General features: G+C 44.1%; 1 protein-coding gene across 4 annotated transcripts; it reads left to right on the forward strand.

The window, feature by feature from the left end:
* Positions 1–33: 33 nt before the first annotated feature.
* Positions 34–27,934, forward strand: pcnx2 (pecanex 2). 4 transcript variants are annotated; one of them, XM_016663720.1, is made up of 40 exons: positions 34–616; positions 3,361–3,563; positions 4,169–4,286; positions 4,386–4,443; positions 6,301–6,770; positions 6,866–7,063; positions 7,390–7,863; positions 7,939–8,134; positions 8,259–8,409; positions 8,483–8,625; positions 8,814–8,892; positions 9,884–10,019; positions 10,501–10,643; positions 10,788–10,941; positions 11,710–11,742; positions 12,228–12,399; positions 12,524–12,634; positions 13,412–13,503; positions 14,194–14,300; positions 14,533–14,641; positions 15,016–15,108; positions 15,206–15,356; positions 15,897–16,038; positions 16,119–16,296; positions 17,178–17,286; positions 17,901–18,030; positions 18,733–18,791; positions 18,880–19,095; positions 19,961–20,214; positions 20,306–20,539; positions 20,641–20,744; positions 21,634–21,778; positions 21,862–22,092; positions 22,804–22,961; positions 23,572–23,688; positions 25,477–25,655; positions 26,293–26,459; positions 26,542–26,616; positions 26,716–26,892; positions 27,544–27,934. In XM_016663720.1, the coding sequence occupies exons 1-40, from the start codon at positions 464–466 to the stop codon at positions 27,715–27,717; spliced, it is 6,393 nt and encodes a 2,130-aa protein (XP_016519206.1). In that variant the 5' UTR covers positions 34–463; the 3' UTR covers positions 27,718–27,934. The 4 variants fall into 4 exon arrangements, with proteins under 4 accessions (XP_016519206.1, XP_007577453.1, XP_016519207.1 ...); XM_007577391.2 differs by having other exon boundaries at positions 35–616; positions 14,191–14,300; XM_016663721.1 differs by having other exon boundaries at positions 35–616; positions 7,939–8,114; positions 8,257–8,409; positions 14,191–14,300.
* Positions 27,935–27,993: the final 59 nt, after the last annotated feature.

A 27,993-nucleotide genomic window follows, 5' to 3' on the forward strand; every position in this document is an offset into this window, starting at 1 on the left:
GAGTGATAAGAACGCCATTTTGACAAGACAGGAATGCTAACAGTTGCCTTGTGAAGTGTAGATAGGAATACTGTTTGATTATGTGACGCGACGTCCTGCCATACCGCCTCACATCCCGAGCAACGAAGGTGGGACTCATAATAAAAACGACGGAGAGGGGAGGAGAAGGAGAAGAAGGGAGGGGGCTGTCAGTGCTACGCATCTGTAGGAGCGGAGGAGAGGGAGGAAGGGGACAACCGAGCAGGTCAAGATGAGATCCGCGGAAGCAGCGGCGGACAAACGAGAGGACCCCGTCGAGAGAGACCGAGGATGAGAGAGAGGGCTCCGGGAGCACTGCTGCATCGCTCCAACATGGAGGCGCAGTGACAGCAGCTCACATTAGAGGAGATCATCTCGTCGTAGCCTTGCAGCATCATCGTCCCCATCACCGTCCGTCCAGAAAGCCGAGCGGAGAGGAGGAGACATGGGCTCCCACGTTGTGCAGACCCTGCGTCAGGGAGTGTGGGCATCTCTGACCGGCGGCTGGTACCACGACCCGGACCAGAACAAATTCAACAACTCCTGCCACCTCTATCTGTGGATATTCCTTCTGATGCTCCCCCTGTCTCTGCATCTGGTGAGCTTTTCGTGAGGGGATCGTGATGTTCAAGGCCGCGAAGGTTGCTGCGAGGTGTGTGTGTAGCAGTGTGTGTGTGTGTGTGTGTGTGTAGCAGTGTGTTCATGCGCCCGTTTACTCCGCGTTGGATGAACAACCGAGGGATCTGCAGGTATGTGATGTCGCTCGCTGCAGCGCCCAGAGATTGCGAGGATCGCGGGTGGATGAAAAAAAACAACAACAACAACAACAACAACAAAAAATCGGGCAATGTCGCACTGTTTTTCCCTGCATGTAACGCATGGCTGCTCCAGGATCTGACAGCAGTGAAGAAACTGTGTTCATGATGATGGTGATGATGATGATGAGTGCAACACAGGCTCCATCAGTTATGATTATTTTGGTAAAAAGCATTTTACTTATATGTCTGTTATTTGCCTTTATTTTCTGATTTCAAACATAACAAATATGCTGCTACCCCCTTAACTGAAGGTTGATAACATTATATTACTAAACGATACTAAAGTGCATCATTTGGCTCTCTGCATGCAACATCATGTAAAATCCAAGCTGCTCTAATAATAGCTGCCAGTCTTTTAGAGAAAGGCTGCTTTAAATAGCTCAAACTCACTCAGATTGAATGGAGAGCATTTGTCAACTTTAACTGTGAAGTCCTGCCACAGAGGATGTGTTTGACGAAGGTCTGGACTTTGACAGAGCCATTCTTACACAAAAATATGCTTCGATGCAACAAAGCGCTGGTTGGTCCTTCCCCTGTTTATGAAATGTACACCCAGTTGCACTAAACATGCCACCATCATGTTTCACAGGGCAGAATCTGCGTTTCAGCACCACCTATAGCGTTTTGCATAGGCAAAAGGTAAAAAAGTAAAATAAAAACGACTTCTGTCAACTTTCTTTTTTTCTTTTTTTTTTTTTTTTTTAGAGTTTTAGCATCTTGGTCACTTGGTCTTGCAGACTCAAAAATTTGCATGACCAAGTGTTCAATCACTAATTTCAGAAAGTGAAAGTTGTGGTTATGGCTTACAGATAGCGAAAACCCAAAATCCACTGTCTCAGAATATTTTAATATTACATGGGATCCATTTTGGAGTCGCGATTTTAATGTCGGAATGTTTTTTTGTGAACATTTGACCATCTACACCATCATGGGTATGTCTGCTGACTTGACAAATGTCCAGAAGACATTTATCGACACCCTCCACAAGTAGGGTAAGCATGGTTGCTCGCAGAGAGCTGCATACAAGCATTTTTATAGAAAGTTCAGTGGAAGGAAAACGTACGGTAGGAAACTGTGCTCTACAAACAGGGAGGATTGTTGAGCAAAATCTATTTGAGTACTTGAAGAAGCTTCTCAAATAGAATAGATGCCAGCATCATGAGCCACGACTCTTAGACAAATCTTACTTATGATGTGCAAATTTTGCATTTCTTATGGCAAGCCAGTCCTGAACCAGAGATGTCAGAAGAGTCTTCTATGGGACAAGGAGAAAAAAGGAGCACACTTTTTCTGAATCCTGACATTCCTGTTTAAAATATAAATTTTTTTAATGGAGCGCATGAAACAATGAGCCATAATAATCAAACCTGGAGAAATAAAAGCTTGGCATATTTCAGTTCATGTGTAATAAATATGATATACAAGTTTTCTGAAATGAGAAAAAATATGTCAATGAAATATGGTGCTATTTAAAATTTTCCATGTGTATGTATGCATGTTAAGTGTGCACATGGTACAAAACGTAAGTCTGCCTAAAATTAGCTACATTTGTTATTAGCAAACAGAATTTGAACACATGGCACCTGAAATATCAGACCCTACGATGAAAAAATGTTTCTTTGAACCGTCTTGACAAATACTCTTCATTTGTTGCAGTTAATTTTACTAGTTTTGCTCAAACTATAATTCTGTCTTGAATCATTTCTGAATCGTAGCTTGAGTAAAGCTAACAAAATCAGAGTCATTTTTAAAAACATTTGCTTCAGAGTGCTGCATCCAGTGAAACCCTTGGTTCACTCAACCTGTGATAGTGATTGCAATTTGATCAATCGCGAAGCGGGTGGCAGCTCTACTATCCGTCACCAATTGCTTACTTCTTCTTCCTCTCCCATAATGGCCGAATTTATTGAGTGTACGGCTAAAAGTTGCCCCGTCAGCAGATTCTGTCATCTGAACCGTGGATCTGTGCAGACGATCAAAGCCTGCGGGTTGCTGTTTTAAAACCTAACTTTGTTTTAAACTTCACTTAAACAGTGTATCCCTGATCTGTCTGTGTCCCTTGGGCTTTGTGAGGCTGTTTTGTTCAAGAATACTCTCCAACAAACCTGGGAGGCATTCGCAGAAGAGTTGGATTTAGACTGAGATTAAATCACACAGAATCGGTTAGATTTTGTTGATCAGGGTAAAAGGTTTCTGAATCCCAATGGACAGCACATGACCTGCTTTCTGTTCTGGTCTACCGCATCAAATGCTAATCAAATACACTGATGTTCGTGGTTATAAAATACATGATACATATTTTTTGCAAGGCACTGTACTGACATCCATTGTGTGCCTGCCAGAAGTCTTGCAAGTGAAGCTTGACTCATCTATTCAGACGAGCTTCTTTTTTTTTTGCCCTCAGCTTTCAACCTCCGTGAGAGAAATAAACTGCAATAATTCTCCCCATACCTCATATATATTACATCCTGATCTTCACAGCATAAACTTCAAGTCTTTAACATCTCCTTGCGTTCTCTTGCAGGCCCTGCCTCCTACCACCATGGCCCTGAGCATCTACTGCACCTCCATCACCGTCTTCTTCATCCTCATCAAGCTGGCCAACCACCGGCTGCACCTGATGTTCGACGAGGGCGAGGCGGTGGTCCGCAGCAGCCTCTCGGACCTCAGCAAGGCCCAGGAGAAAAAGAGCAACGCCTCGGACTCCTGCCAGCCGGCGAGCATCAGGTATGAGCGGGGAGGTCAGTCAGAAGTTGTAGAAAAACACGAGATTCCTGTCCAGCGATCCAGCCTTTCTATGGCCTCTGTGGATGAAGCTGCAGGTCTGTCTGGATGATAAATGTGGAACCTACACCAGGAGATTCAATCTCAGATGATGCACAAAAATATACTTTCAGCCTTTAATTCTCAGTTTGCATTTATTTTTTTTTTTCCTCAGCACTGTCTGTCTTTCAAATCGAATTGGCTTCATGATCGAGTGTCTAAGAGTGGAATACACACTCTCTCACTTTGTCTCAAGAGCCTCAGCGCAGCTTCGGCGAATGTCTGAACTAATTTCAGTGATTTTCGGTCAGCCTGTCTTGCTGAGACGTGCGCTCTCTGAGCAGAGCCTAATAAAAGGAAATCCATCACTTCTTTCACTCCTTCTTCTTCTTCTTCTCTGTATGATGTATTCAGATGAGATGAAACAAGCCAAGACGCAAACAGCTTCAGCCTCAACAATGATTTGTCCATTTTAGCATTCACGTGATTATCTCTCAAAGCGAAGCAGTGATTTATGAACTTCCACCCGAGTCCTCACTGTCTCACTTCTTCCCGTTCTCCCCGAGCAGAAAGAGCAGCACGCTCCCCGACAGCGTCGCTATGACAACTCTGGCCCGCAAACGTCCCAGCCCGGTGATCCAGGTGACGCTGAAGCAGACGGAGACCGACCCGGGACTAATCGGGGTGGTAAGATGGACTTGCACATGGATGAAGTCACCGCCGTGTTGACCCTTTTTTTTTTTTTTACAACCTTGACTTGTTGTTTGTGAACTGTTCTCCATACAGGACTGCTCAAAGTCAGACGAGAGGAAATCTGCAGAAGGTAGCGGCCATCTTTCTTTAGGTTTGAACACACAGATCTGCAACACTTACAGGAATTAAAGTCAAACATAAAACATATTGTGGTGAATTTTTTGGAGCCCCCGTTGAAGATGTGGAAAAATCTTAAATTAAAGTAATATTTGACTGAATTAGCATGATCTTGCAATAAAAAGGAACAAAAGAGCACTTAGTTTTGACCAAGGGATGATCTTTGACTATCGAAATCCATAAAAAGAATTAACTCCCCCCCCAAATCATCACAGGTCCCCGACTTTACTTCAAAGTGTGCACGGCATGCTACCCAGCCTTTCTCCCACTTGGCTCCACAGACGATGCGGCTTCACAACTTCCTTTTCTGCAAAACGCATCACAGTCGTAAATTATCCTCAGACAAACACAGAAAAGCTGTCCAGTTATCCTGCCAGCAGGCCCAGCTGACTGCTTCCAGTAAATTTATGACCTAATGCACCGGCAATTAGACAGAGCCCAATCAACCGGCTGAAAAAAAAAAAAAGGAAATTAAAAACAACTCTGGCGCATTGCATCAGATGGCCACGTGTTTGAAGAAAAATGTTTTGTTTCTGCTACCAATATCATTCATCCTGCCTTCAAATCTGTGGTTTATGGAAGATTTATGTGTCTAGGGAGTATTGCTTTACTCGAGGATGCATTTATAAATGGCAGAATAAAAAAGAAAAAGTCAATGCACGGAAGAGAGTAGAGGGAAAAACCCATTTGATGAAGTCTTTTGGTGCATAAACACTGATTTAGGTGTTCATTGATTTTATCCCTGGATAATTTATTGTGGCTTTGGAACTGATGGACATCCGGTGGATTGTGTGTGCAAACTAAATCTACTCCAAGTTTTCAGCTTAACAATAGTGAGCAGGCCTGACAGTTTAAAGGAGTTTTTCTGAAATCAAATTTAAAAGAACATTTTTGAGCTGCACCAAAACATCAGCTGTGGATCGGAGTGAAAAACTGAAAAATCTGATCTTTTTGTTTGTTCACTGAACACACCGTGTGCTGGGCTACCAGCTCTTACTGACAGCAACACTCTTTAAGGTAGAAGTTGGTGTGGAGTGAAGGCAAGCGTTATTTTCAGTATCATTGAGGTACATAAATAATGCTTTCCATGCTGTGGAGATATGACGTAGCTTGAATGTGTTTGGTTGTCTTTCATTGAAGTTACTTGAGGGGGTTAATCAGAAACCGTCCTCAGGTACGGAGTGGTGTTACTTCAAAAATTATATTAATAAAGTAGAACTAAAAAAAATTGTGAGGAAATATACATTTTTACTCAAGTAAATGTTAGGAAACTCCTGAAGTACAGAGCTGTGTAACGCAGGCCGCTCTCTCTCACACGTTGCTGCTGCTTCTGGAGCAAATATCAATAATTACTGATCAATCGAGGCGGAAAAGCTTTCTAAGGCTACGTTCTGGTTGTTATAAACGAATGTGAATATATGAGAGAGAAAAAGTTAACAAATGATGGTAAATTGTTTTATTTCCCTTTAAACATCAAATTAGACACAGCTATTTTTTAATTTAAGAATAATCTTATAGAAGAAAATGAATATGGGCCAAAAATAACATAAATTGTGAAAAAGAATGGAAAAAAACAGTTGAGTTATGATTTCTCTCTTAAAGAAGGACAAAAGATGCTTTAGTATGCTCTGTTATTTTGGGACGTTTTTGACAAATTCCTGTCTTATCTTGACAGTTTAATCTTCAATCCATCTTGAAAGTTAAAAAAAAAGAGTTTTTGTTGTCTTTTTATAGCTCTTAAAGAGAAATCAGAGCCTCTCAACAATTACGTGAATAACTGTAGGATTACAGAGTGCTGTTCAAGTTTAAGTCTGGTTTGTTTTCTGTCCAGGCCGTGGCGACGCTGCTGCAGCAGAGCGAGCCATGGGGGAAGACCCTCGGTCGGACGCTGAACTGTCCCCCGACGATTTCTCCAGCCCCAATCCGGACCAGGACGCCCCGCTGCTGCAGGCCCAGCAGAGGTCCCCGTCACGATCCGCAAGGGAGGAAGCGGAGCTGGCCGAAAATGGAGCTGCTGCGGAAGACGGAGGGGACGTCCAGAGATCTTCGATGGGAAGTCGGTCAGGAGAGGAAACGACTCCGGAGAGAAACTTAAAGCAGGATAGGAGGGAGCAAAGGGAGGATGACGAGGCTGTAGACAGGGAGGAGGATGAAGGTTTGCCACCTTCAAAGGGAAGTGAAGATGAGAGCGAAGAAGGCAGCGAGGGCCTGAAAGAGAACTCGGACGCCAACAACAACTCGCTGGGGACTCCGAAGGATGACCAGGGCGAGTCCATAGACATCGCAGAGTCTCCTCCACAGGTGAGCTCTGCATGTTGTCATATTAAGGATCTTTGAAGTGGGGAAAAAGAAAAAAAAACCCTCATTATTCACTCCTTTCCTGTTCTGCTCTCTAGGCTGAGCTAGAAGAGGAGGAGGCGTACTGTTCCGATGAGATCGAGGTGGTTCTGGTGGATAACTCCAGCCCCGGTCCGGGGTCGGCCCACCTGGACGACAGCGACACGGTGAAGATCATCATTACCATGAGCTGTGACCCCCAGATGGCCGCTCAGCTGGAGGAGAGCGTCAAGCAGAGCCTGCTGGAGAACGCTCAGGTACGACGCAGGCAGTGCCGTCGCCTAGCAACAAGAGGACCCTGGGTTCGAGAATCACGATTTGCCGTCAAACATGAGGTCGTGATCTATTTTGTCTAGAGGTTTGCCCCATTTAGGGCTTCTTGCGACTGTGACTCTGTGGGTAGAGTAATCGTCTTGTGATCGGAAGGTTGTAGGTTCGATTCCAGCTTCTACCTGCCACATCTCAATGTGCCAAATTGCCGACCAATCTGTGCGTCGGTGTATAAATGTGCATTTGTGGGTCAAACTGATTGCATAAGTCCAGTCCATTTGCATTAGATGTGTCCCTGTTTGTGCCCTGCAAGGCTCAGAAGGATGCGGGAGAATGTCACATCAAGATCCCCGTCATCACCTTCGACTCCCCCGAGGAGGAGAAGGAGGGAGAGGAGGCGACGGGCTCGGAGGACGGCCTCACCCCCAGACAGCCGCAGCAGGTCACGAGCCAAAGCGAAGAGTTTCACCTATGCAGAGAGACGATGAGTTCGGAGTCCAACACGCTGGAGTGCCCGGACCTGGAGCAGGAGCAGGGCAGGCTGCTGATGAACGAAGACGGCACGCCCAGCCCGCAGCTGACCAACAACAACAGCTCGTCTGGCGTCGACGTCCGCTCCCACCCAGACGACACGGACCCCCTGGAGCCGATCGTGGACTCACAGGGGTTCCTGCGTCTGCCTGCGATGGTGGGCCGCTACGGGCCGGGAGGAAGGACCCACATCCGAGGACTGAGCATGGACAGCGGGAAAGACGCCGTCCTCCTTTCAGACCGCTCACAAAACACAGTACGTTAAATGAACTCTTCTGTCTATGCCATCCATCTGTGAAATGCACTCAAACCTTCTTTCCCTTTTCACCAGACCACGATGACCAGCTCCAAATCCGACCTGGAGGCAAAGGAAGGCCAGATTCCCAATGAGTCCAACTTCTTGGAGTTTGTTTCCTTGCTCGGTTCCCTCAGTATGAGAGGAGGCAGCGCACAGGAAGAGGAGGAAAAGAAGAGCAAACAGAAAGTGGACCCTGAAAAAGAAGAAGAAGAAGAAGAAGAAGAAGAAGGTTAAACCACTAAACAAAAGATAGAGCTTGCATGCTATACTGTCAGCTCTAACCCATTAGTGCTTGCAGAGGAAAAGAAAAGCAAAACAACAAAAGCTGGTATCTCCTTCTCTCCTGTATTCAGATAATCGGAGTGCAGCTCTAGGGCCGGATCCAGCAGCAACAGACACCAGCACTGACAACAAATCAGAGCGACCCAAACCACCCACCAGTCTCCTAACGAACCCACCGCAAGCTATAAAACCCACGCACATCCCCATCGTCTCTCCTGACAGGTAGGCGTGCTCGTGAAGTTAGCAAAAAATACCAGTCGGATTCAAACAAAGAGCTCTGTTTTTCCTCTCGTAGTCCGCAGACGGACAGAGACAAGGATCCGGACTACGACTCCCTCCCATCTCAAACCTCTCAGTCCGAGAGCTCCATGCTGCAGGTCATCTGCAGACCTGAGGCCACCAATAAAGAAGAGGCCTACACCTTCCACACTGTGCATAGTAAGAACCGGACAGTGTTTTCATCTGTAAAACTGACATCCGTGGATTCAGTGTGTTTTACGTCTAATTGCCGGCTTCAGAAAGCAGGCGGATTAAGTAGCATTTTCCAACGTGTTCAGCCAAATGGCTCACCAGTGATCTCACATCCGAACAGGACGATCTGAACGTCTCTGTGTTTGTGTGATTAGGAGACAGACCTCGGAAGCTGTACGCAGAGAGAGCCCTCAACCTGCCGCTGGGAGCAGAGCTCATTACAGGCAACATGTGGTACGCAGGCCGCTGATTCCCCGCCATGCAGCAAGCTCTCCTCTCCGTTTTCTCCTTTGCTCGCGCAAGTTTCCCTCGTTGTTCTGACGCATTTCCACCTGCATGTTCTAGAACATTTCCACCTGTTCGTCTTATCTTTTCATTTTTTCCAACCTTCTGCACGTCGCAGTATTCGTACCATTGAAACTTTGTTGTGCCACAGCCACAAAATTCAATGTATCCAATTGAGATTTTATGTGATGGACCAACATAGTGCATTTTCATATACTGAGTCCGAAATTGTTGCCTGTTGTTCCGTTCAAAATAGCTGAGGCTTAGATGTCAGTTTTAAAGTCTTGCTAATGGATAAATAATTTACTTCAGGTCTGGACTTAGTTCTCAGCCACTGGGATTCAACCTTTTTGCTACCCGGGCCAAAATGGTCAAGATCAGAGAACTCGTTGCCCACAGAACCATATCCTTTTTCTTAAAAAAAAAACAAAAAAACAACCTAAAATAAAAGCAAAAAAATTATTTATTTTTTAATCTGCTCAATAATAAACTAAACAGAATATTTCACTGAAATGAAAAAAAGATACATTTAAAAGCCCCTAAAAAACTGAAAAGAGATTTGAATCACACCCACCGGCCACACAAAATCATTTCGAGGGCTCCGAATGGCCCAGGCGCCACATTTTGGACACATTGCAAATCTGAATGTATGCAGTGTTTTTCTTTTTTTTACCTGTGAGCCTCAGTTTCACATCTTTTGCACTCTACAACATCCCCACAGCTTGATCCTGCCACCACCGTGCTTAACAGTAGGGATGGTGTGTTCAAGGTGGCATCCGGTTTTTCACTTTTCTCCACTTGTAGTGTTTGGCATGTGGCCCAAAAGTTCTGTTCTGGTCTCCTGTGATCTGAGCGCCTTCCTCCACGTGTCTGCTGCATGGCTCTCTGTAACAGCCTTTGCTTGTTACCATGGTTACAGTGTGATCTGTTTGTTCTTCAGCGACCTGCTGTCGACTTCGTCCAACTCGGAGTGTCAGGACGGCGCAGCGGGCGCTCACACCGACTGCCCCTTCCAGCGACGCATCATTCCCGCTCACAGGCTGCGGCCACGGAGGACGCACCCAGAGATCTTTCCGGTCTTCATCTTCTTCTTCAATTACTAACTAAAACTATAGGAAAATAAAAAGTATCTAACAGTGCTATTGCTGTTATTTTATCTACTCACTTTCCTCCTTTTACAAAGTGATTAACTGATGTTGTGTCCATTTTCTTTGCGTTTTTCTTTCCTTCTTTCTTCGGCTTTCTTCTTCCTTGTGACTATTTCCTTACATTCTTTACTTCCTGTATCCTTCCCTCTGTTTTTTCAGTTTTCTTTTCCTTTTTTTGTGTCCTTCCTTCCTTTGTCTTTTTATTCCGAGAAGCTGAGTCTAGAATCGTCTGGAATGTTTATCTACTTGTAAACATTGTCTGGCTGCTCTGCCCATCCTAAGTATTTTCACTAAATGAAGAACAAACATGTCTCCACATTCTGGAACATTGTGACACTTTCTGTTGTTCTTCATTAAAAGATAACCAGGATCTGGATATGTTCATGCTTTTGATTTTTTTCTGTGGCAGGAGGAAGACTCCTTGGATGAATCTTCGGAGACGTCCACGCAGGAGAAGCCGACCCGAAAGGTTTATTACAAACTCCAGCTGTTTCCCGGGAAGTGGGTCAGTGTTTTGTATGACCGTCTGACCCTGCTCGCGCTTTTGGACAGGTAACTCCCAAAACCTCCTGGATCAGATCTTACATACTCTACAGGCGACAGTGTTTGTGGTTTAATCTGTTTTGGTCAGTTGTGACAAGCGGCGCCACTGCTGTGACCCATCCCTCTTCCTTTCCATGTGCTGTTTTCCGAAAGAAACCAGGATTTTCTGGAGAACGTTGCGGCGGTCTTCATGGCCTTCCTGGTTTCCTTTCTGGGTTTTGTGCTTCTCAACCATGGATGCTTCAAGGACTTCTGGGTCTTTCAGTTCTGCCTGGTCATCGCTAGCTGCCAGTACTCCTTGCTGAAGGTAAACAGGGCTGTATGGTGGAGGTGTGTCAGCCTGCAGAGCAGGTTTGTGATTATACTGCATGTGCAATATCGCATTGGAGTTTTAATGACACATTTTAACTATACTTTATTCAGGATCGAATGACTGTACCACGAGCAAACTGAGGGATTTTTAAAAGCAAGAACTGTCTGAATTCTTAGTAGATTCTTTCTCACTGAAATTAATTCAATCATACCTGGAAATATTATTCAGCAAACCTCAAATACACAGTATCAAGGTTTTTGTTTTTTTGTTTGTTTTTGGGTCAACATTTTGTGCAGACAGACATCTACCAGTTAGCATGTCTTGATATCACTTGTGGGATACCACAGGGGTCAGTTTTGGGAGCCGATCTATTTGTTGTGTGTGATTTTTCTTTTGCTTCCTCCAATAATTTGTTACATTTTTTTCTATAGTTTGAACCAATTAGCATTATTTTTTTGACATAAATCTTATTAAAATTATACTTTGCGTGGTGTCACAGTTTGAAAATTTACACAGAGGCTTAATTTGAACCGAGGTGCAGACAAGAGGAATGAAATGAGCTAGCTGCTTTGCTCTGATGTTACTATTACAACCATTGCATTTGGATGCTTTTTCATTAGCTGCTGCCTTTTGCTGTCTTTGGAATTTCATTCATTGTTTTGTATGTTTATAATCAGTAAGCTCCAACTCTCAGCCTTGACCTTTGCTTGACCCTGTGAGGCGTTCTGTCTGAGCTGAAGTCCAGTTTGTTTGTTCTTCCAGAGCGTCCAGCCAGATGCTGCGTCACCAACGCATGTGAGTCTGCTGTTTCTTTCTGAAATATTACAAACCCTAACCCTAGAAACATGTGAACACCCTGCATGTCGCTCTCCCTGTTTGCTTTGTCTGTCTTAGATATTTGACACCACAATAAAAAATAATCTATTTGAAGGCACTGAAGTTATATTTACTAAAGACAACCTCCTTCTGGCTTCAGGTCCTGTTTCTGTCAAAGCAAATGTAAAAAAAACACAACGTCTTAACAATGAGTACACATCCTTCCTGTTTGATATGTGTTACTGTATTTTTGTGGCTATGTTTGTGGGGTCTTTCCATTGACTTCCATTCATTTCTACAGCCTAAACCTTACCCTTATCCTAACCATTACATACCTAACCCTAACCAAAACTCAATTCACACCTGAGTCCTAAATCTAACCCCTGAGCCGAAAACAACATGTCTCCTTGTGGGGGAACAGGATTCGGTCACAAACACATGCGTGTGTGTGTGTTTGTGTTCAGGGTCACAACCAGCTGGTGGCCTACAGTCGAGCAGCCTACTTCTGTATTTTCTGCGCTCTGATTTGGCTGCTGGAGCAGCTGCTGAGGAGGAAGGACCTGCCGGTCTCCACTCTGTACGGAGTCACCATCATCTGCTACGATGTGCTGAGCTTCGTTCGGGACGTTCTAGTTGGTAAAAGGGCATATCATAAGCGTACTGTAGTTTTGTTTGCTTCAAACTCATTTCCTGTTTTAAAAAAAGAAAGGCTGTTATTTCTGCTAATTACTAAGAAATGTTTGTTTTGCGCGTGAACCAGGTTTTACCTACTGCTTCCCGTTCGCCTTCCTGGTGGGCCTTTTCCCTCAGATCAACACCTTTACCATTTACCTGCTGGAGCAGATCGACATGCACTTCTTTGGAGGAACGGGTCAGTAACGGCGATGAATGAACGTCTCAGAGTTGAGCTTTAAAGCGTTTTTCTCATCGTGTTTTGCCACATTCTGTTGTATGTTGACGATATTACGCCACAAATCCCGGGTGCATCAAATTAATCAAACCTTTGAGAGTGTGGGTTGGTCAAATTTATCCCGACAGTGACCTCGTATCATTGTCAGATTATAATTCTCATGTCAATAATCCCAGATTCATGCAGAAAAACCCCTTTGCTTAACAATATATGAAGCTAGAGCAACTACTACTGAAACTTTGGTGATTCCTGCCACTTGGTGCTCACCGCCCAGCATGTTTTCTTTACACAATGCTAATATTTGAGGAGGGTGATGAATAATGACGTTGTTTATAGAGCACAGGTGAATACAATACTGTCTGCTCAAAGTACAAAAATATTTTTAAAAGCATCAAGAAGAAAAAGAAGCCGTAAACACGTTTTGACAAGTATTAAGTCCACTTTGTTTATGTGTTACCATGGAGACTAGCCTCAAATCTGGGTTTAATATGGGTCACCACCAAGTGTGCATGTGGGTTTGAAGTAGGTCAAAGACTATGTGGGTCAAACAAGTAAATATGTTGCTCTCTGGACCCTGTAACCCAGCACTTATCTTTGTATAAGGAACAAAAATTTCAAAGAAAGAATTAAGATTAAATATTCCGCGACAGGTGTCGACCTGCTAGTTTCCTCGGTTGTTGCTTCTAGCAGCTGCTGTGTGTTTTTCACCACATCCTCCATGTCGTTTGTGTGCCTCAGCCGCCACGAGTCTCATCTCAGCGATCTACAGCATCCTCCGCAGTCTGGTCGCTCTGTCTCTGCTGTACGGTTTCTGCTTCGGAGCGCTCAAGGTAAGTCATTTAAAGGGGCGGTACTACGTAAAATTGACCTTTTTGGAGATTTACGTCATGTTATAATGTTTGTTCCCTCATCAAACACGTTCATGGAGTGTTGCTTTGATTCTTTCATGCATGTTTGAGAAATCCTTTAATCTCCCGTGGCAACTATTCTGGTTGGACCCAGAACCGCCTTCCCGGAGATGCAGTTTCCAAGCTTCCGAGTGTTTCGTTCAACTCCTTCAGACTAGCCATCAGCAATTAGCAAACACTTTGTGGAACTGAGTTCATTATAGGAGCTACTTCTCAAAGAAACACTTGGCGGCAGAGCTTCAGAAAGAATAAGAGTATTTAAAGAAACAGAGTCTCAATTTCAAGGCGTTAAATTACAAAGTCATAAAATTATTTTAAGTCATATAAGATATAGCAGTTTTAAAACAACTGAAGGTAACATAATCACTCGATTGAGCTGTAAGATGACATTATGCAGCTGGAAAACACATAATACCGCCCCTTTTGCAGAAAGAAAGCTCAGACCTGATTCAGTCTGCATGTTTTCCTTAAATATTAAACTTAATCTGAGTAAATAGATGGGCGACATGTAGTCCACACCAGATTGCAACTAGGGGGAAAAAAATCTTAGTTGTTAAAAAAAATATGGAATAAAGATAGGTGTGAGTGTGTATTTGTGTGTGTCCATAGGAGCCGTGGGACGAGCAACACACCCCTGCCCTGTTCTCTGGGTTCTGTGGCCTTCTGGTTGTGTTTTCCTATCACCTCAGCCGGCAGAGCAGCGACCCCTCTGTGCTGCTGTGAGTATCTGTGCGTGTGTGAGTGTGTTTAGCTGGTTTTAACTGGAAGAGTCACAATAAAGTAGGATGAATACATGTGCAGTCAAATTTTATTCCTATATCATTTACACGATCATATTATTTTCCTATTTTGTGCTACTTTGTAAATACGCCAAAGTCTTTGGTTGTAATGTGACTAAAGAGGACCGAGTTATAAGGGAGTGAGCGCTCTTGTTTTTATTATTTTTTTTAGATCGCTCATCAAGTCCAAATTAATGCCCGCTCTTGTGGAGAGTGAAGAAGAGGAGGAGAAAGATGCAGACATCAAAGACCCGCTGCCCGAGAAGCTGCAAAGCTCCATGGTAACCACGGAGCGACACGCGCGGTGGTTTGGGTTCATCACCCGGCCACTGGACCCACTGACACACTAATCCAACGGTACCGCCTCACAGTAGCCGCAATCAGACAACCGGTGCACGTAATCCCAGAGCGTAAAGCAGTGTTTGCAGTTGATTAGTGCAGGTGATTACCGGGTAATCTGTGACACGAACCTCTCCAAACGACATTTACAGAATTAGCAGGGATTGGGAAGCGCTTCACTTTCCTCCGTCTGGTCGCCGAGAAATGGGAAGCTAATTACAAACAGCGTGAAATATGAGCGTGGAATATTCTAGAGGATTACGGGTAATTGGAGCCTCCTTTTTTATTTTATTTTATTTATTTTTTACATCCGCAGAAGGAGATTCTATTATCGGATTTGGTGGTTTGCTCCGTCGCCTACATCCTAACCTTCGCCATTACGGCGAGCACTGTGTTCCTCTCTCTGAAGGTCAGCTTCCCACTTGTTTTGTGCTGTGATATTTTATTATTCTGTATAATTTTTTACCCTTCCTGACAAGGTTTGCTCTCCTCCAACTCACTCGCAGCCCTTCGTGACCATCGTGCTGTACGCGCTCGCGGGGACGGTGGGGTTCGTGACCCACTACCTGATTCCTCAGCTGCGGAAGCATCACCCCTGGTTGTGGATCTCTCATCCGGTTCTGAAGACCAAAGAGTACTACCAGTTTGAGCCCAGAGGTTTGCGTCGTTTCGGGCTTTGAATTAATTTATTTGAACCGTTTTCATTTCCAGGGTGGAATGATGATTCCCTTTTCGGTGTTTTAAATTGAAAGGTGTTTTTTTTTTATGCACAATTTCGATGTCGATTTTCTATTCACACAGGGTGAAAATCATTCATAGAGGTTGAAGTTGTTTTTTTTTTTACTTTTACAACCAGTAATTTTACTATATTTGGTTAAAAGTCTCTTAGGAAATTGGAGAATGACCTTTTTCTGATGAAAAACATAAAACAAAACAAAGTCCCGCTCTTCAAAAAAAAAAAAAAATTTCACCCAATTTTAATTAAAAAAAAATCAATGAAGTTGTTTGTTGTGTCATCATTACACAGTGGAAAAAAAACCAAACACTTCAAATCAAAAATAGCATTTAAAACACCTGATTGGAAGTGAGCCGTATAAACACGACCGCAAAACATTTAGCGTCCCGGGTTTTTGCTAATATTTCTCATCCTCAGAGGCTCTGAGCTCCTGTGAAACTGTCTCCCTGCTCCTGTTTCAGAGGACGCCGTGCTCATGTGGTTCGAGCGTCTGTACGTGGGGCTGCTGTGCTTCGAGAAGTACCTGGTCTACCCCGCTATCGTGCTGAGCGCCCTCACCAACGACGGCTTCGCCCTCAGCCACCGCAAGAAGCTGGGAATCCAGTGAGCGGACGAAAACAAACTCGCCCGACCCCCGTCGGCCCGCTTGCCTGACCTCTCTCGTCTGTCGCCGCTTTTTGCAGCTGCGACGTCCTCCTGACGACGGTCGCCGGGCTGAAACTCCTGCGCTCCTCCTTCTGCGACCCCAGCTTCCAGTTCCTCACGCTTCTCTTCACTCTCGTGTTTTTCCACTTCGACTGTCCGCACGCCTCCGAGAGCTTCCTGCTGGACTTCTTCGTCATGTCGATTGTCTTCCACAAGGTAATTGGGCGACCTCCGACCTCCTACCTTGTTTAAAACGTTCACAAACAGAAACATTTGGCTTGTGCAAAGCCTTTATAACAAAAGGTGTCAAACCTGAGGCCCATGGGCCGAATCTGGCCCGCCACAGCTTTTTATGTGGCTCTTTAGACTCCAAACTACATCAGAAAGTCCTTCCAGTTTTTCCACAAATCTGCAAAATTCACACAAAACCAACAAATCTCCGCATTTTTTTCTGACTTAATGCAGATTTTCTCAGAATTGGTCAAGTTATAGTCTGTAACTGATATGGCGAGTAATAAAAAGTCACATTTAACCTCATATATTAGTGTAAAAGTTACTTGCAAACAAATTGGCACCACACCATCTGTAATTCTGAATCCTGGAGTAACAGCTATTTATTGATATTTTAACAGATTAACTGGTTTCGTCAATATATTCTGGCACAATTAAGATTCAGATTTTTGACGAGGCCCAAAATGAAAGTGAGTTTGACAGCGATGCTTCGTAACGTCCCGTCACAGGGCTGTAACTTTCCTCCTTACGCGAGGATTTACTGTCGACTTTTAAAAAACCCCCGTCTCTGGTGAGTTTACACCAGAGGTCAGACTGCTCATCGCGCTCAGCCTCCAAATCCAGTTTGCTGATATCCCTGTAGCTCAGGAGAAGCTTATCCAACATCGCAGCAGAGGATCATCCCCGCCGATGCAGCCCTGCTAGAGGAAAACCCTGCTAGAAAACGAGGCAGAAACTTATCACGTAGCTTAACAGGTTTTAGATTTATTTTGGGTTTTGTATAAGGAGTGAAATTTTACTTCATGTCAAACTGACTGTGTGTTTCTGTTTTTTTGTTTTGTTTTTTGTTTTTTTTTCCTCTCCAGATGCGTGAGCTGCTGCTAAAGCTCCACTTCATCCTGGTTTACATCGCTCCCTGGCAGATCGCCTGGGGCAGCGCCTTCCATGCCTTCGCTCAGCCTTTCGCCGTGCCTCGTATCCTTCCCCAAACACTGCGCCGTTATGGCTTTTTGTTTCTGTTTTTCCTTTTGCTTAGTCACATTTAAATGTTCCAGTCAGATCGCCAAATAAATTGTGACAGGAAACTGAGACGGTTTGAGCTGTGACTTTCACCTCTCATGGAAGTCGCTTTGTTTTTGTCGAATCACAAATTCACATGCTCCAGTCCGAAGGAACTGAGTTGGTTAATTACAAAAGGTTCAAAATGTGTGTATTTGAGCATTACAAATACACACAAGTTACAACGAGTGAGAATAAAAAGTGTGCAACAACAGACATGTGCAGATAAAAGCATAAATGTTATTCAGAATGAACAAATAAAGCTGAACAATCAGGAGTGGGTCATGAAATTGCAACCAAAAGTGTGCTTTATTGCAATTAATTCATGCCTTTAAGGAGGGAGTCGCGTATCTGAAAACTGAATTCACTTTATATAGAAATGTATTTGCCAATCTGAAACATTTCCGTTTGACAAAACAACAAAAACAAAACAAGTCTTTAAGGAAGCAAATACTCTTCTTTTTGCTGTACACCACAGTTCCCACACGTCGCTCCCACCTTTTTACTTCCCTTCACTTCTTTCCGTCCAGACTCAGCCATGTTGCTGCTGCAGACTCTGCTCACCACCATCTTCTACACGCCGCTGGCGCCCTTCCTTGGCAGCGCCATATTCATCACGTCGTACCCGCGGCCCGTCAAGTTCTGGGAGCGAAACTACAAGTGAGGCCTTTTACCGAGCGAGAGGCGTTTTGTCGGCACAGCCTCAAGATTTCAGAATGAAGCTGTCCTATCAAGCCTGTCAGCTTATTCATTTATACGCCTTTCTTGATTTATTCATGTAATGTTTACGCATTCATGAACAGAACTGGCTTATCTAATAGGAAAGTTGCTAACAGGAAAAACAAAAAAAACAAAAAAAAAACACCTTCTGAGCTCCTTCTAAAGCTGAGCGAACCACCGACGCGCAGCAAATCTTCCCAGTCTGTCTCCTCTCACTTATTTATGAGCATTTCCACGAAAGACATCTAAAAATACTCTGACGGCTTTGTTGTGCCGCCTCTCTCGGAGGCTATGTTTAGAGCCAGAATGAAATCCTGGACGCTGCAAATCGCTGGCAGCCTCAGCTCAGCTGGGGTCTGAGGAGAAAGTCGTCAGTCTGAGTCCTGATACGCGGCTCTGGGGAAGGATGAAGACCGTTCAGTTCGCTCCGCTCGAAAATCCGACTCCCACATGGTGTCACGAAGCAAACGTTTAGGTTTCCACTTGAAATTATTGCACGATAGCAAAGGGGAAGGAGACAGATTTTTTTTTTTTTGAGGTTTTTTTTAAATAGAAGTCTGTAGAGCCATCACAATATCTTTGTGGCGAGGTCTGAGTGACAAACATGGCTCACGATCCTGTTCCATTTCCTGTTCCTGTCAGCACAAAGCGCATCGACAACTCCAACAGCAGGCTGGTGTCCCAGGTGGACAAGGAGACAGGTTTGGTCACCGTAGTTCTTCACGTCTCTGTCCCCCCAGTTAAATCCTGTCAGAACATGTGACGTTTTCTCTCCGCTGCCCTCTTCAGGTTGCGATGACAACAACCTGAACTCGATTTTTTACGAGTACCTGACTCGCTCACTGCAGCACTCGCTGTGCGGGGACCTCATGCTGGGCCGGTGGGGCAACTACAGTGCCGGAGACTGCTTCATTCTGGCCTCTGACTACCTCAACGCCCTCGTCCACCTCATTGAGATTGGCAACGGCCTCGTCACCTTCCAGCTCAGGGGGCTGGAGTTCAGAGGTACAGCTGGAGCTCCTCCTCACTCAGCTCCTCCAGACTAGTGGCAGCAGCAGTTAGCAAACAACCTGCCGGAGCTGCCCGTCTACACCAGTGGACTGTTATTTAGTCCATTCTTCTTTGCAAAACAAAGTTGTGCTGTTTTATTTAAGAATATCAGAGTAAACATGGATATCATTGTTTTTTTTTTACACTTTACAATCATGCACTATTTAGTGCAGACCTGTCAAATAAATTCCACATAAAATACTCTTAAAGGGGCGGTGTTACGCATTTTCCAGGCACATAGTCCCATATCACAGCACAATAAAGTAACTATGTTGCCTCCAGTTGCTATAAAATGGTTTAGAGTGTAATCACACATAACGGAAAACAAATTTGACTTTGTAATTTGGTGCCTTGAAATTGGGACTGTCTCTTTAAGAAGCTCATGCTCTTCAAAACACTCCCCATTCGTCATCACAACTACGTTTCTCTGTGACATTTACAGAGGAATTGGACTGCAAAAGTGCTAGTTATATAGAAAATAGACATTTTCCCTTAGTATAAGTTATAAAATGAGACAAATTTCCTGTTCCACTGGCAGATTGAGTACTTTTTTCATCAAAATGAAGGTATCTTTAACTTAAAGCAAGCTCCTATGTTGTGATGTAAAGTTGCTTGTAAATTAGTTTTGTCCTTTTTTAAGTGCACTAAGGTTTTATGCAAAGAAACTAGACCAAACATACTTGGTGAGATTTAGTGTTTCTGCAGCGAAGACTCAGCCAGTCGGAAAACTTCTAGTTGAATTGGACTTCATTGAATTTGAAAGGGTGTATAATCTGCCCGTGTGTGTGTGCGTGTGTGTGCGCGTGTGTGGTTGTCTCAGGCACCTACTGTCAGCAGAGGGAGGTGGAGGCCATTACCGAAGGCGTGGAGGAGGACGACGGATGCTGCTGCTGCGAGCCGGGCCACCTGCCTCACACGCTGTCGTGCAACGCCGCCTTCAACCTGCGCTGGCTGGCCTGGGAGGTGACGGCCACCAAGTACCTGCTGGAGGGATACAGCATCAGCGAGAACAACGCCGCCACCATGCTGCAGGTGTACGACCTCCGAAAGCTGCTCATCACCTACTACCTGAAAGTACGTTTTTGCTCTCCGGCCCGAAAGCCCCGAACGAGGGGCGCGTTCAAGTGGTTCGACTGCTCCATTTCCCCTCCGTCTCCGCCCGCAGAGCATTATCTACTACCTGGTCCACTCGCCCAAACTGGGCGCTTGGCTGAAGGACGCCAGCATCCAGGAGGCGCTGCAGTCCTACACCAAGTGGCACCACATCGAGCGGGACCCGCAGGTGTTCAGCGTGAAGATCGATGAGGACTACGTCCACTGCCTGCAGGGGGTGACGCGCGCCAGCTTCTGCAACGTCTACCTGGAGTGGATCCAGCACTGCGCTGGCAAGATGGAGACGGTACAGACCGACCCACGCGCCAAGGAGCACACGCTGTGACGTGAACGTCTTTCTCGCGAAGGATTCGTTGTTTTGTTTATGTTTGTAATTTGATGTTTTAGCCTGTGGACAGCGACGAAGACTCCCCTCTGGTGACGCTGTGCTACGCCCTGTCTGTCCTGGGAAGGAGGTCACTTGGCACGGCGTCGCACAACATGTCCAACAGGTAAAAGATGATGACGCACGTGTAAGGAGAGATTACTACTTTTCATAGATGTGTTGGTGAAAATTGGCAGGATTCTGTGTGGCAAAATGAAAAAGAACAACAGAAACTTTCCTAAAACTTCTTTGTTTTGAGACAAAAAGGACTAGGAAGCATATATCTAACCTATTGGAACAAGAATAACTTTAGAAAGACATTTTTACAGTAAGGTCAGTTGAACACTAGTGTTTTCTGGTTAAATATAAAAGTGTTCACAGTAACTACTTATTTCTCAGCCTCTGAAACAAAAGTGATTTGACAGAAATTACCTTTGCTATGAATTAATAAAATATAGAAACTAAACTGATCAGACAGAGTTTTCACATCACAACTTGGAGTTTTAACAAACAGAATAAAGATATCCAGAGCTGTAACCAGTTTTGGCATCTGGATCAGAATATATCCAGATGCCACAAGAAGAAATAAAAAAAACTCTGGCCACCAGGGTGTATCTTACAAAAACTTGGTAGTTTTCGCAAAACATACCCAAAACCCAATTTTTTAATTTTCTTTTGACTCGTCAAAAGTTGATGCAAATATTTAGACATTTAAGTCTGTAGTTCTGCTCTGGAAAATGTTTAGGAATCTTCATTTTATTAATCATAAATTCCTTTAGTTCAACCTTAAACAGTTGGAGCTTTGTACCGAGTCCTTTCCTGCAGCTGCAACGAAAGACCAGAAGAGGGCGCCAACAGCTAAATCCTAAAAAAATTGAAAGATTTTTGTCAAGAAGCTTTTTTCTTCATCTAGTTTATTATCAATATTGAAATATCGTCTCATTTCAAGCTCTAATGTAGCTGCTTTAATTATTTGAGGAACAAACAACAACTTCTTCTTCTCTTCCTCCATAAAGCCTGGAGTCCTTTCTGTACGGCTTCAACACCCTATTTAAAGGCGACTTCCGCATTGCCACCAAAGACGAGTGGGTTTTCACCGACCTGGACCTGCTGCAGAAGGTGGTGGCACCTGCCGTCAGAATGAGCCTCAAGTTGCATCAAGTAAATCCGACTCCAGCAGAAGAATCTACTGTGGGTGATTTGAGTCCCCGGTGGTTCACCGTTCACTGTGACTGTCCTTACAGGACCACTTCACGTGCCTGGAGGAGACAGAGGAGGCGTCCATCCTGTACGAAGCCATCACGAACTACCGCAGCGGCCTGGTGATCTGCCACGAGAGCGACCCCGCCTGGCGTAAGGCGGTGCTTTCCAGCCGCGACACGCTGCTCACCCTGAGGCACATGATCGACGATGGCACCGACGAGTACAAGATCATCATGCTGTACAAGCGCCACCTCAGCTTCAAGGTCATCAAGGTAGCGGAGACGAGCGCCCTGAATGCACCGTCACCACTGTGAGACACAGTGGTGACAGGATTATGCTGTGATGGAAGCTGTTTAATGGAGCCAGACAGGGAAAAAAAACCCGACTAGAGGCTGTGAAGGACTTAATGCTGGAGTGGAGATTCGCCTAATATCAATATGGCCTAGTCAAAGTTCAGATCTAAAGCCACTTTAGAGAATGTTGCAAGACTCGTACATTGATTTTCACAGATCCTGTGTATTAGATGTGCCAAACTTTGAGCTACGATTTAAAACATAACTAGAACAATCTGGTTATTTCATATTAGTTCTATCTAGAAAATATATATTTTTCAACCATTGAAAATTAAAAAAAAAAAACCTAAGATGATATCTAAGAAAATAATTTAATTTACATAAGGTTATTGACATGTTTTTCACTCATTCTATTTTTACCACTTGTGTTTCATAAAAATCCATTCAAATACATGGAAATTCATGGCTAGCTTAACAAAACGTGAAAAATGAGAGCAGCATACTATATTTACCAACTTGACCAAAATGAAAGATTTTTTTTACTGTATTACTTCAGTTAGTTTAATGTAATAATTCACCAAAATGACTTAATAATATGATTTCTGGTCGACTGTCAGGCCAGCGTCACATTTTGGCTAACGTTGTCGTAACGAATAAGATGCTGAACATTCATCGGATCTCTCTCTGCAGATCAATAAGGAGTGTGTGCGCGGTTTATGGGCGGGCCAGCAGCAGGAGCTGGTGTTTCTGCGGAATCGCAACCCGGAGCGCGGCAGCATCCAGAACTCAAAGCAAGCGCTGAGGAACATGGTCAACTCGTCCTGCGACCAGCCGCTGGGATACCCCATGTAGGCGTGATCCACCCACATGCAAAAAGATAGTACCAAGTATTTTTAGTCTAGTTTCTAGTGCAAATTCAAAGACAAAACTGACTTAAAAGTAACTTTTCAGCAACATGTGGGAGCTTGTTTTAAATGAATAATTGCTTTAATATCAATAAGAAAGTTCCACTTGTAATTTGGTAGATAATGACACTTTTAGTGCAAAGTTGCACTAAAGGTCCACAAAAAATATCAGCTTTGCATTAAAAGTGTAATTATTTACCAAATGACACTTCATGATAAACATTCATAAAGACTCCTTCATGTTATGCAACAGTGTCAAATCAGTCTTATGCACATGCCTTCAAATAAAGTGTTACGTTTTTCCAGCGTTAAAAGTGAAATAATCTGCCTCATTAATAATAAGGAATTAAGCTTCTATCTCCTGTTAAATAATTGCTTGTATGCTAGTTTGGTCTTGTATCATGTGTACATTTGCAGCAGAAATATTTTAAATATACTTGGTAAAATTGTGTGTTACCAAGTACGGAAGCTGACTCGTCACGTTGTTAAATTCAGATTTTGTCCCATCCAGACGTAGTATAAAAGTAAGACACTTTTCTTTATTTTTTTCCAGGTACGTGTCACCGCTGACGACATCGTTTGCAGGAACACACCGCACACTCCGCAGCATCGGAGGAGGGGCTCTCAGCTTGGACACCATTCGTTCCTGGCTCTGCTCTAAATGGTTGCGGTCAGTTTCCATCCCTCGCTCCACCAGCCGGCTAAAAGCTCCTTGGTCAAATTTACTCCTTTCTGTCCTCCTCAGTTTAGCATCCTTACTGTAAGCAGAGATCAGACTTTATTTAGTTTGGTCACGAGTTCATTTCCTGAGGTTCCCCGAGTGAGACCCTGTGCATAAAAGGCTCACTTGAATTTATTTTGGCCTGTGCGCATGAAGACATTCAAGGTCCTTCCAGAGACCACATGACTTCCATGTGGACGTGAACTCAGCTAGATGATCACTTCAGGGACACAGCTCCAGTTCTGCGAACACTTCATAAAACTGAAACAAACCGTTTGAGATAATGCAACGCATTCATTTCATTTTGTTGTAGTAACGATTAGTTCTTAGATGTGGTTTCTTGTTGTAAGTGTTGTAGTCTCTAAGCTCAGCAATTGCTGACATTTTAATTTTTTGGTGGATGCTAAAAATATGTTCTAAATACCTGAGAAATGTTGGAGCTACTGCAGAAACCAATGGTGGAGAAGCAGAAACCGATGGTGGAGAAGCAGAAACCGATGGTGGAGAAGCAGAAACCGATTGTGGAGAAGCAGAAACCGATTGTGGTGAAGCAGAAACTGATGGTGGAAAAGCAGAAACCGATCGTGGTGAAGCAGAAACCGATGGTGGAGAAGCACAAACCGGTGGTGGAGAAGCGGAAACCAATCGAGGTGAAGCAGAAACGGATGGTGGGGAAGCAGGATGGTGGAGACACAGAAACCGATGGTGGAGAAGTAGAAACCAATCGTGGTGAAGCAGAAACCGATCATGGTGAAGCAGATACCGATGGTGGAGAAGGAGAAAGCGATCGTGGTGAAGCAGAAACCGTCAATATTTATTGAAATTTTGGCTGATTGCTCCAATTATTTGTAACAAAAATGTTATATTCATTCATGTCAGGATAGTATCATTGTGATAGGAGAGCTGGGAAAGCAGCCATGGGAAAAAAAATCTAGTTTCTGAGTACTACATTCGTCAAACTCATCGTTTATAGAAGTTCTCTGGAAATCTTCAAAAGTCGCTTGAGCCATTTCCGAAGGCTTGGCTCTTTTAGAACTGGAGGCGAGCTATAACGCGCATTATGCTAACCTCATAAAGCACTCATTCAGCTGGTTGTGTTATAGGATGAATTTCTCTGGAAAAGGACTGCGCTGTAATTGTTGTGCTCTGGCTCCCTGCAGGCTGACTGAGTGCTTCACTGAGGATTTACAGATATTGACTCCCAGTGCGGGAGAGGGACTCTGCCAAGTTAATGTAGTTTTAAATACACATACAGGGACAGTGAGGGTGCGCGTCTGGGAGTCGGAGATTACAGAGAAGATGGAGAAGCAAATGGACTTTCTGCTCTTGCAGCTGCGTTGCTTTTTATTTCTCTCTCTTTTTTAACTTTTTTTTAGCTTTAATAAATCAAGTAGTCTCTGTTTTGCTGCTGATCACTGTCAGATATCCGTCTTTGCAGCTGCACCATTCTCTTTCGGGTTTTCTCAGGACCTAAATGTCTTTCCGGATAGGACCGAAGTGTCTCTGAGATCACGTCTTCATTCGAAGGTGTTGCTTTATTTTCACCGAGCATTAAAATAGATTTTTGTCTCATCATTCAGAATGTATTTTCACACACGTTCGCACAGTTGCGTAACATTCAGCCACCTGGGATTGTCAAAGCTTGCAGATTTTTTGATGGCGCGTCGCCGTCTCGCTTCTGCAGCACTGACATAAATAAATAAACAGGAGGTCTGTGTGTGTGTATTTGTCCTGCAGAGTGCGTAAGGACAACCTGACCAGCTGCAACAGCGGCGTGAACATGGAGGATGTGGACTGCGGCGCCGGCGGTTCCTCCTCGCTGAGCCACAACCGGCCGTCCTCCGTCACGTCCAACAGCCTGAGCCTCTACCAGCACAGAGCGCGGACGACGCACAGCCACAGGCATCACAACACGGGTACGTGACCAACACACACATGTAGACAGACACACACACACACACACACACACACACACACCCCTCACTGCACCACAAGCCATAGAGCGTCTCTGTGGTGCCTTTGAAAAAAAAGACTTAATTTGTGCTTTTGGTTTTACAGAAATGTGAAAAAAAGTATCCGTCCCTGATCGATTTCCTCTGGTTAGATGTTTCATATTGAACACATTTGTAATATCAGACTAAGATTAGCTGAATAAACACCATAAAGCTCTTTCCAAGTGATGCTTACATTTGTTAAAAGTCAACAGTGACTTAAACCAACCAGGAGCATTTCTTTATTAAAATTTTAAATATTTAAAAACGGCACTAAAAAAAACATTACACGTAAAATTTGACACATCATGAAACATTTACTAAATTTAACTAACTTTGTAAAAATGCTTAAAAGCTGGTGTCCTGGTATGAGCTTGTTCTCTGAGAGTGATTGGGGTTAGGTTTAATTTTTACAAATTTTAATTTTGTAAAAAGACAAAAATGTTCTTGAATAGAAATTATGTAAAGGATTAAAAGATTTAAAAAAAAGCTCCATATAAATGAACACGTCTCTGCGTCCTTTAAAGACTTGATTTGTGTCTCTGTGCTTCTGTTCCCTCAGGAAGGAGAGAGTACCGCAGTCGGTCTGTGCAACCTCAGAGTCAACGCCCTCCCGTAAGCAGCCAATCAGGTCCCATCCTGGACTCTGGCTCCGCCCACGGGCTGGTCCAGCGTCTATCCAACAGTCAGCTGTCCTTTAACACTTCCATCGCCTCCATTTTCTCTCAGGTAAACACGTTTGTTCCCATCGACCAGCAGATGCTTCAGTGAAGTCTCTCTAAAGGAGTAACTAGATGTTTGTTTTCTTCAGGTCCCTCGTCTGTCCGGAGCAGGAGGGATCAGCTCTCAGCTTCAGGCAGCGCAGCATCAGCAGCGCTCCAGTCAGGTGCCACCTTCATCTACCCCTCATTCACACTCTCTACATAAAAAAAAAAACACCATCTCAACGTTTATTTGGATTTTTTTCCCCCACATCTCGTCCCAGGTCTCTTCATCTTCGTCCACACTCAGCCTTCTGTTCGGGAAACGCAGCTTCTCCAGCGGCCTGGTTATCTCCGGCCTGTCCGCTGCCGAAGGCGGCAACACCACCGACACGCAGTCCTCGTCCAGCGTCAACATCGCCGTTGGGCCTTCGCACAGGTCCAGCAGCAGAGCCACGCAGGTTAGGACGACGTCACGGAAGCTTGTCGTGATGCAAATGTGAAAACGTTTTATTGGGAATTTATCTCACAGATCTACATAAGTCTGAAACTTGTTGCATGCCGTTTCATCCCTCTTTTACGCCGATACCTCTAAATCAAGGCTGTGCAACCTGTGGCTCTGTAGCTGCAAGTGGCACCTTGGACCTTCCACAATGGTTTCTTAATGATTTGACTAAAAACCAACACATTTTTTAAAGTCATTGCCCCACAAACGAGCATTGATTCTGTCACTATCCTAAAATCATTTTTTGCCAATTTCTTTGTTCTTTTTTTGCCTAAAATATCTTACGGAAAGAAATAAGCGGTTATTTTTTTTATTTATTTTTTCCCCCAAAATCATTTTTGTGCGATTTCTATCACTAACCTGCACAAAGTAACCACATTTAATCATATTTTCATATTTATTGATATTTATTGATTCTCTCATTGAACAATCAGTGGAGAGAATAGGAAAGCTAACAATCATGAGAATACGTGGGGTTTTAAACATTATTTAGAATATATCATGACAGCAACAAATCAACAATCTTATCACAATAAGAAATGTATCTCAATAAATGCATAGGTCTGCAGGTGCATTAAATACCTAAACGTCTCCGTTTCTCCTGCAGTGGACCTCGGAGCCATACGAGAGCATAGACGCATCCAACTCCAACGCCGCCGTGACGGTAAGGGAGGGCGGCCAGTCAAGCGATCAAGGCTTCAGCCAGGGACTGGACAAGACCCAGGAGGAATCTGCATCTGCCTCAACAGCTCCAGAGCCAGCTGATCAAAAGACTGTCTGAGAAGAGATGGAGGACTGTGTGGGAAGGAACACATGCATACAGAATGGAGAGAGAAGGAGAGAGAAAAAGAGAGAGAGAGAGAGAGAGAGAACCCATGCACACAAACCTGTCTTCTCCCTTTATCCTCAGCATGTGGTCTCACCTTGTTGTTTGAATGTAAAGTCTGAAAAAACAGATCTCTGATCTGGTTGATGAAATAAATACATTTTTGAATGAAGCTGCCTCCTCCTATGATGATTAGTAGATCTTGTAACAATACCAGTTTTTTTTTCATAA

The sequence above is a fragment of the Poecilia formosa genome, unplaced genomic scaffold (assembly GCF_000485575.1).
Source record: "Poecilia formosa unplaced genomic scaffold, Poecilia_formosa-5.1.2 Scaffold439, whole genome shotgun sequence".
Classification (NCBI taxonomy): Eukaryota; Metazoa; Chordata; class Actinopteri; order Cyprinodontiformes; family Poeciliidae; genus Poecilia; species Poecilia formosa.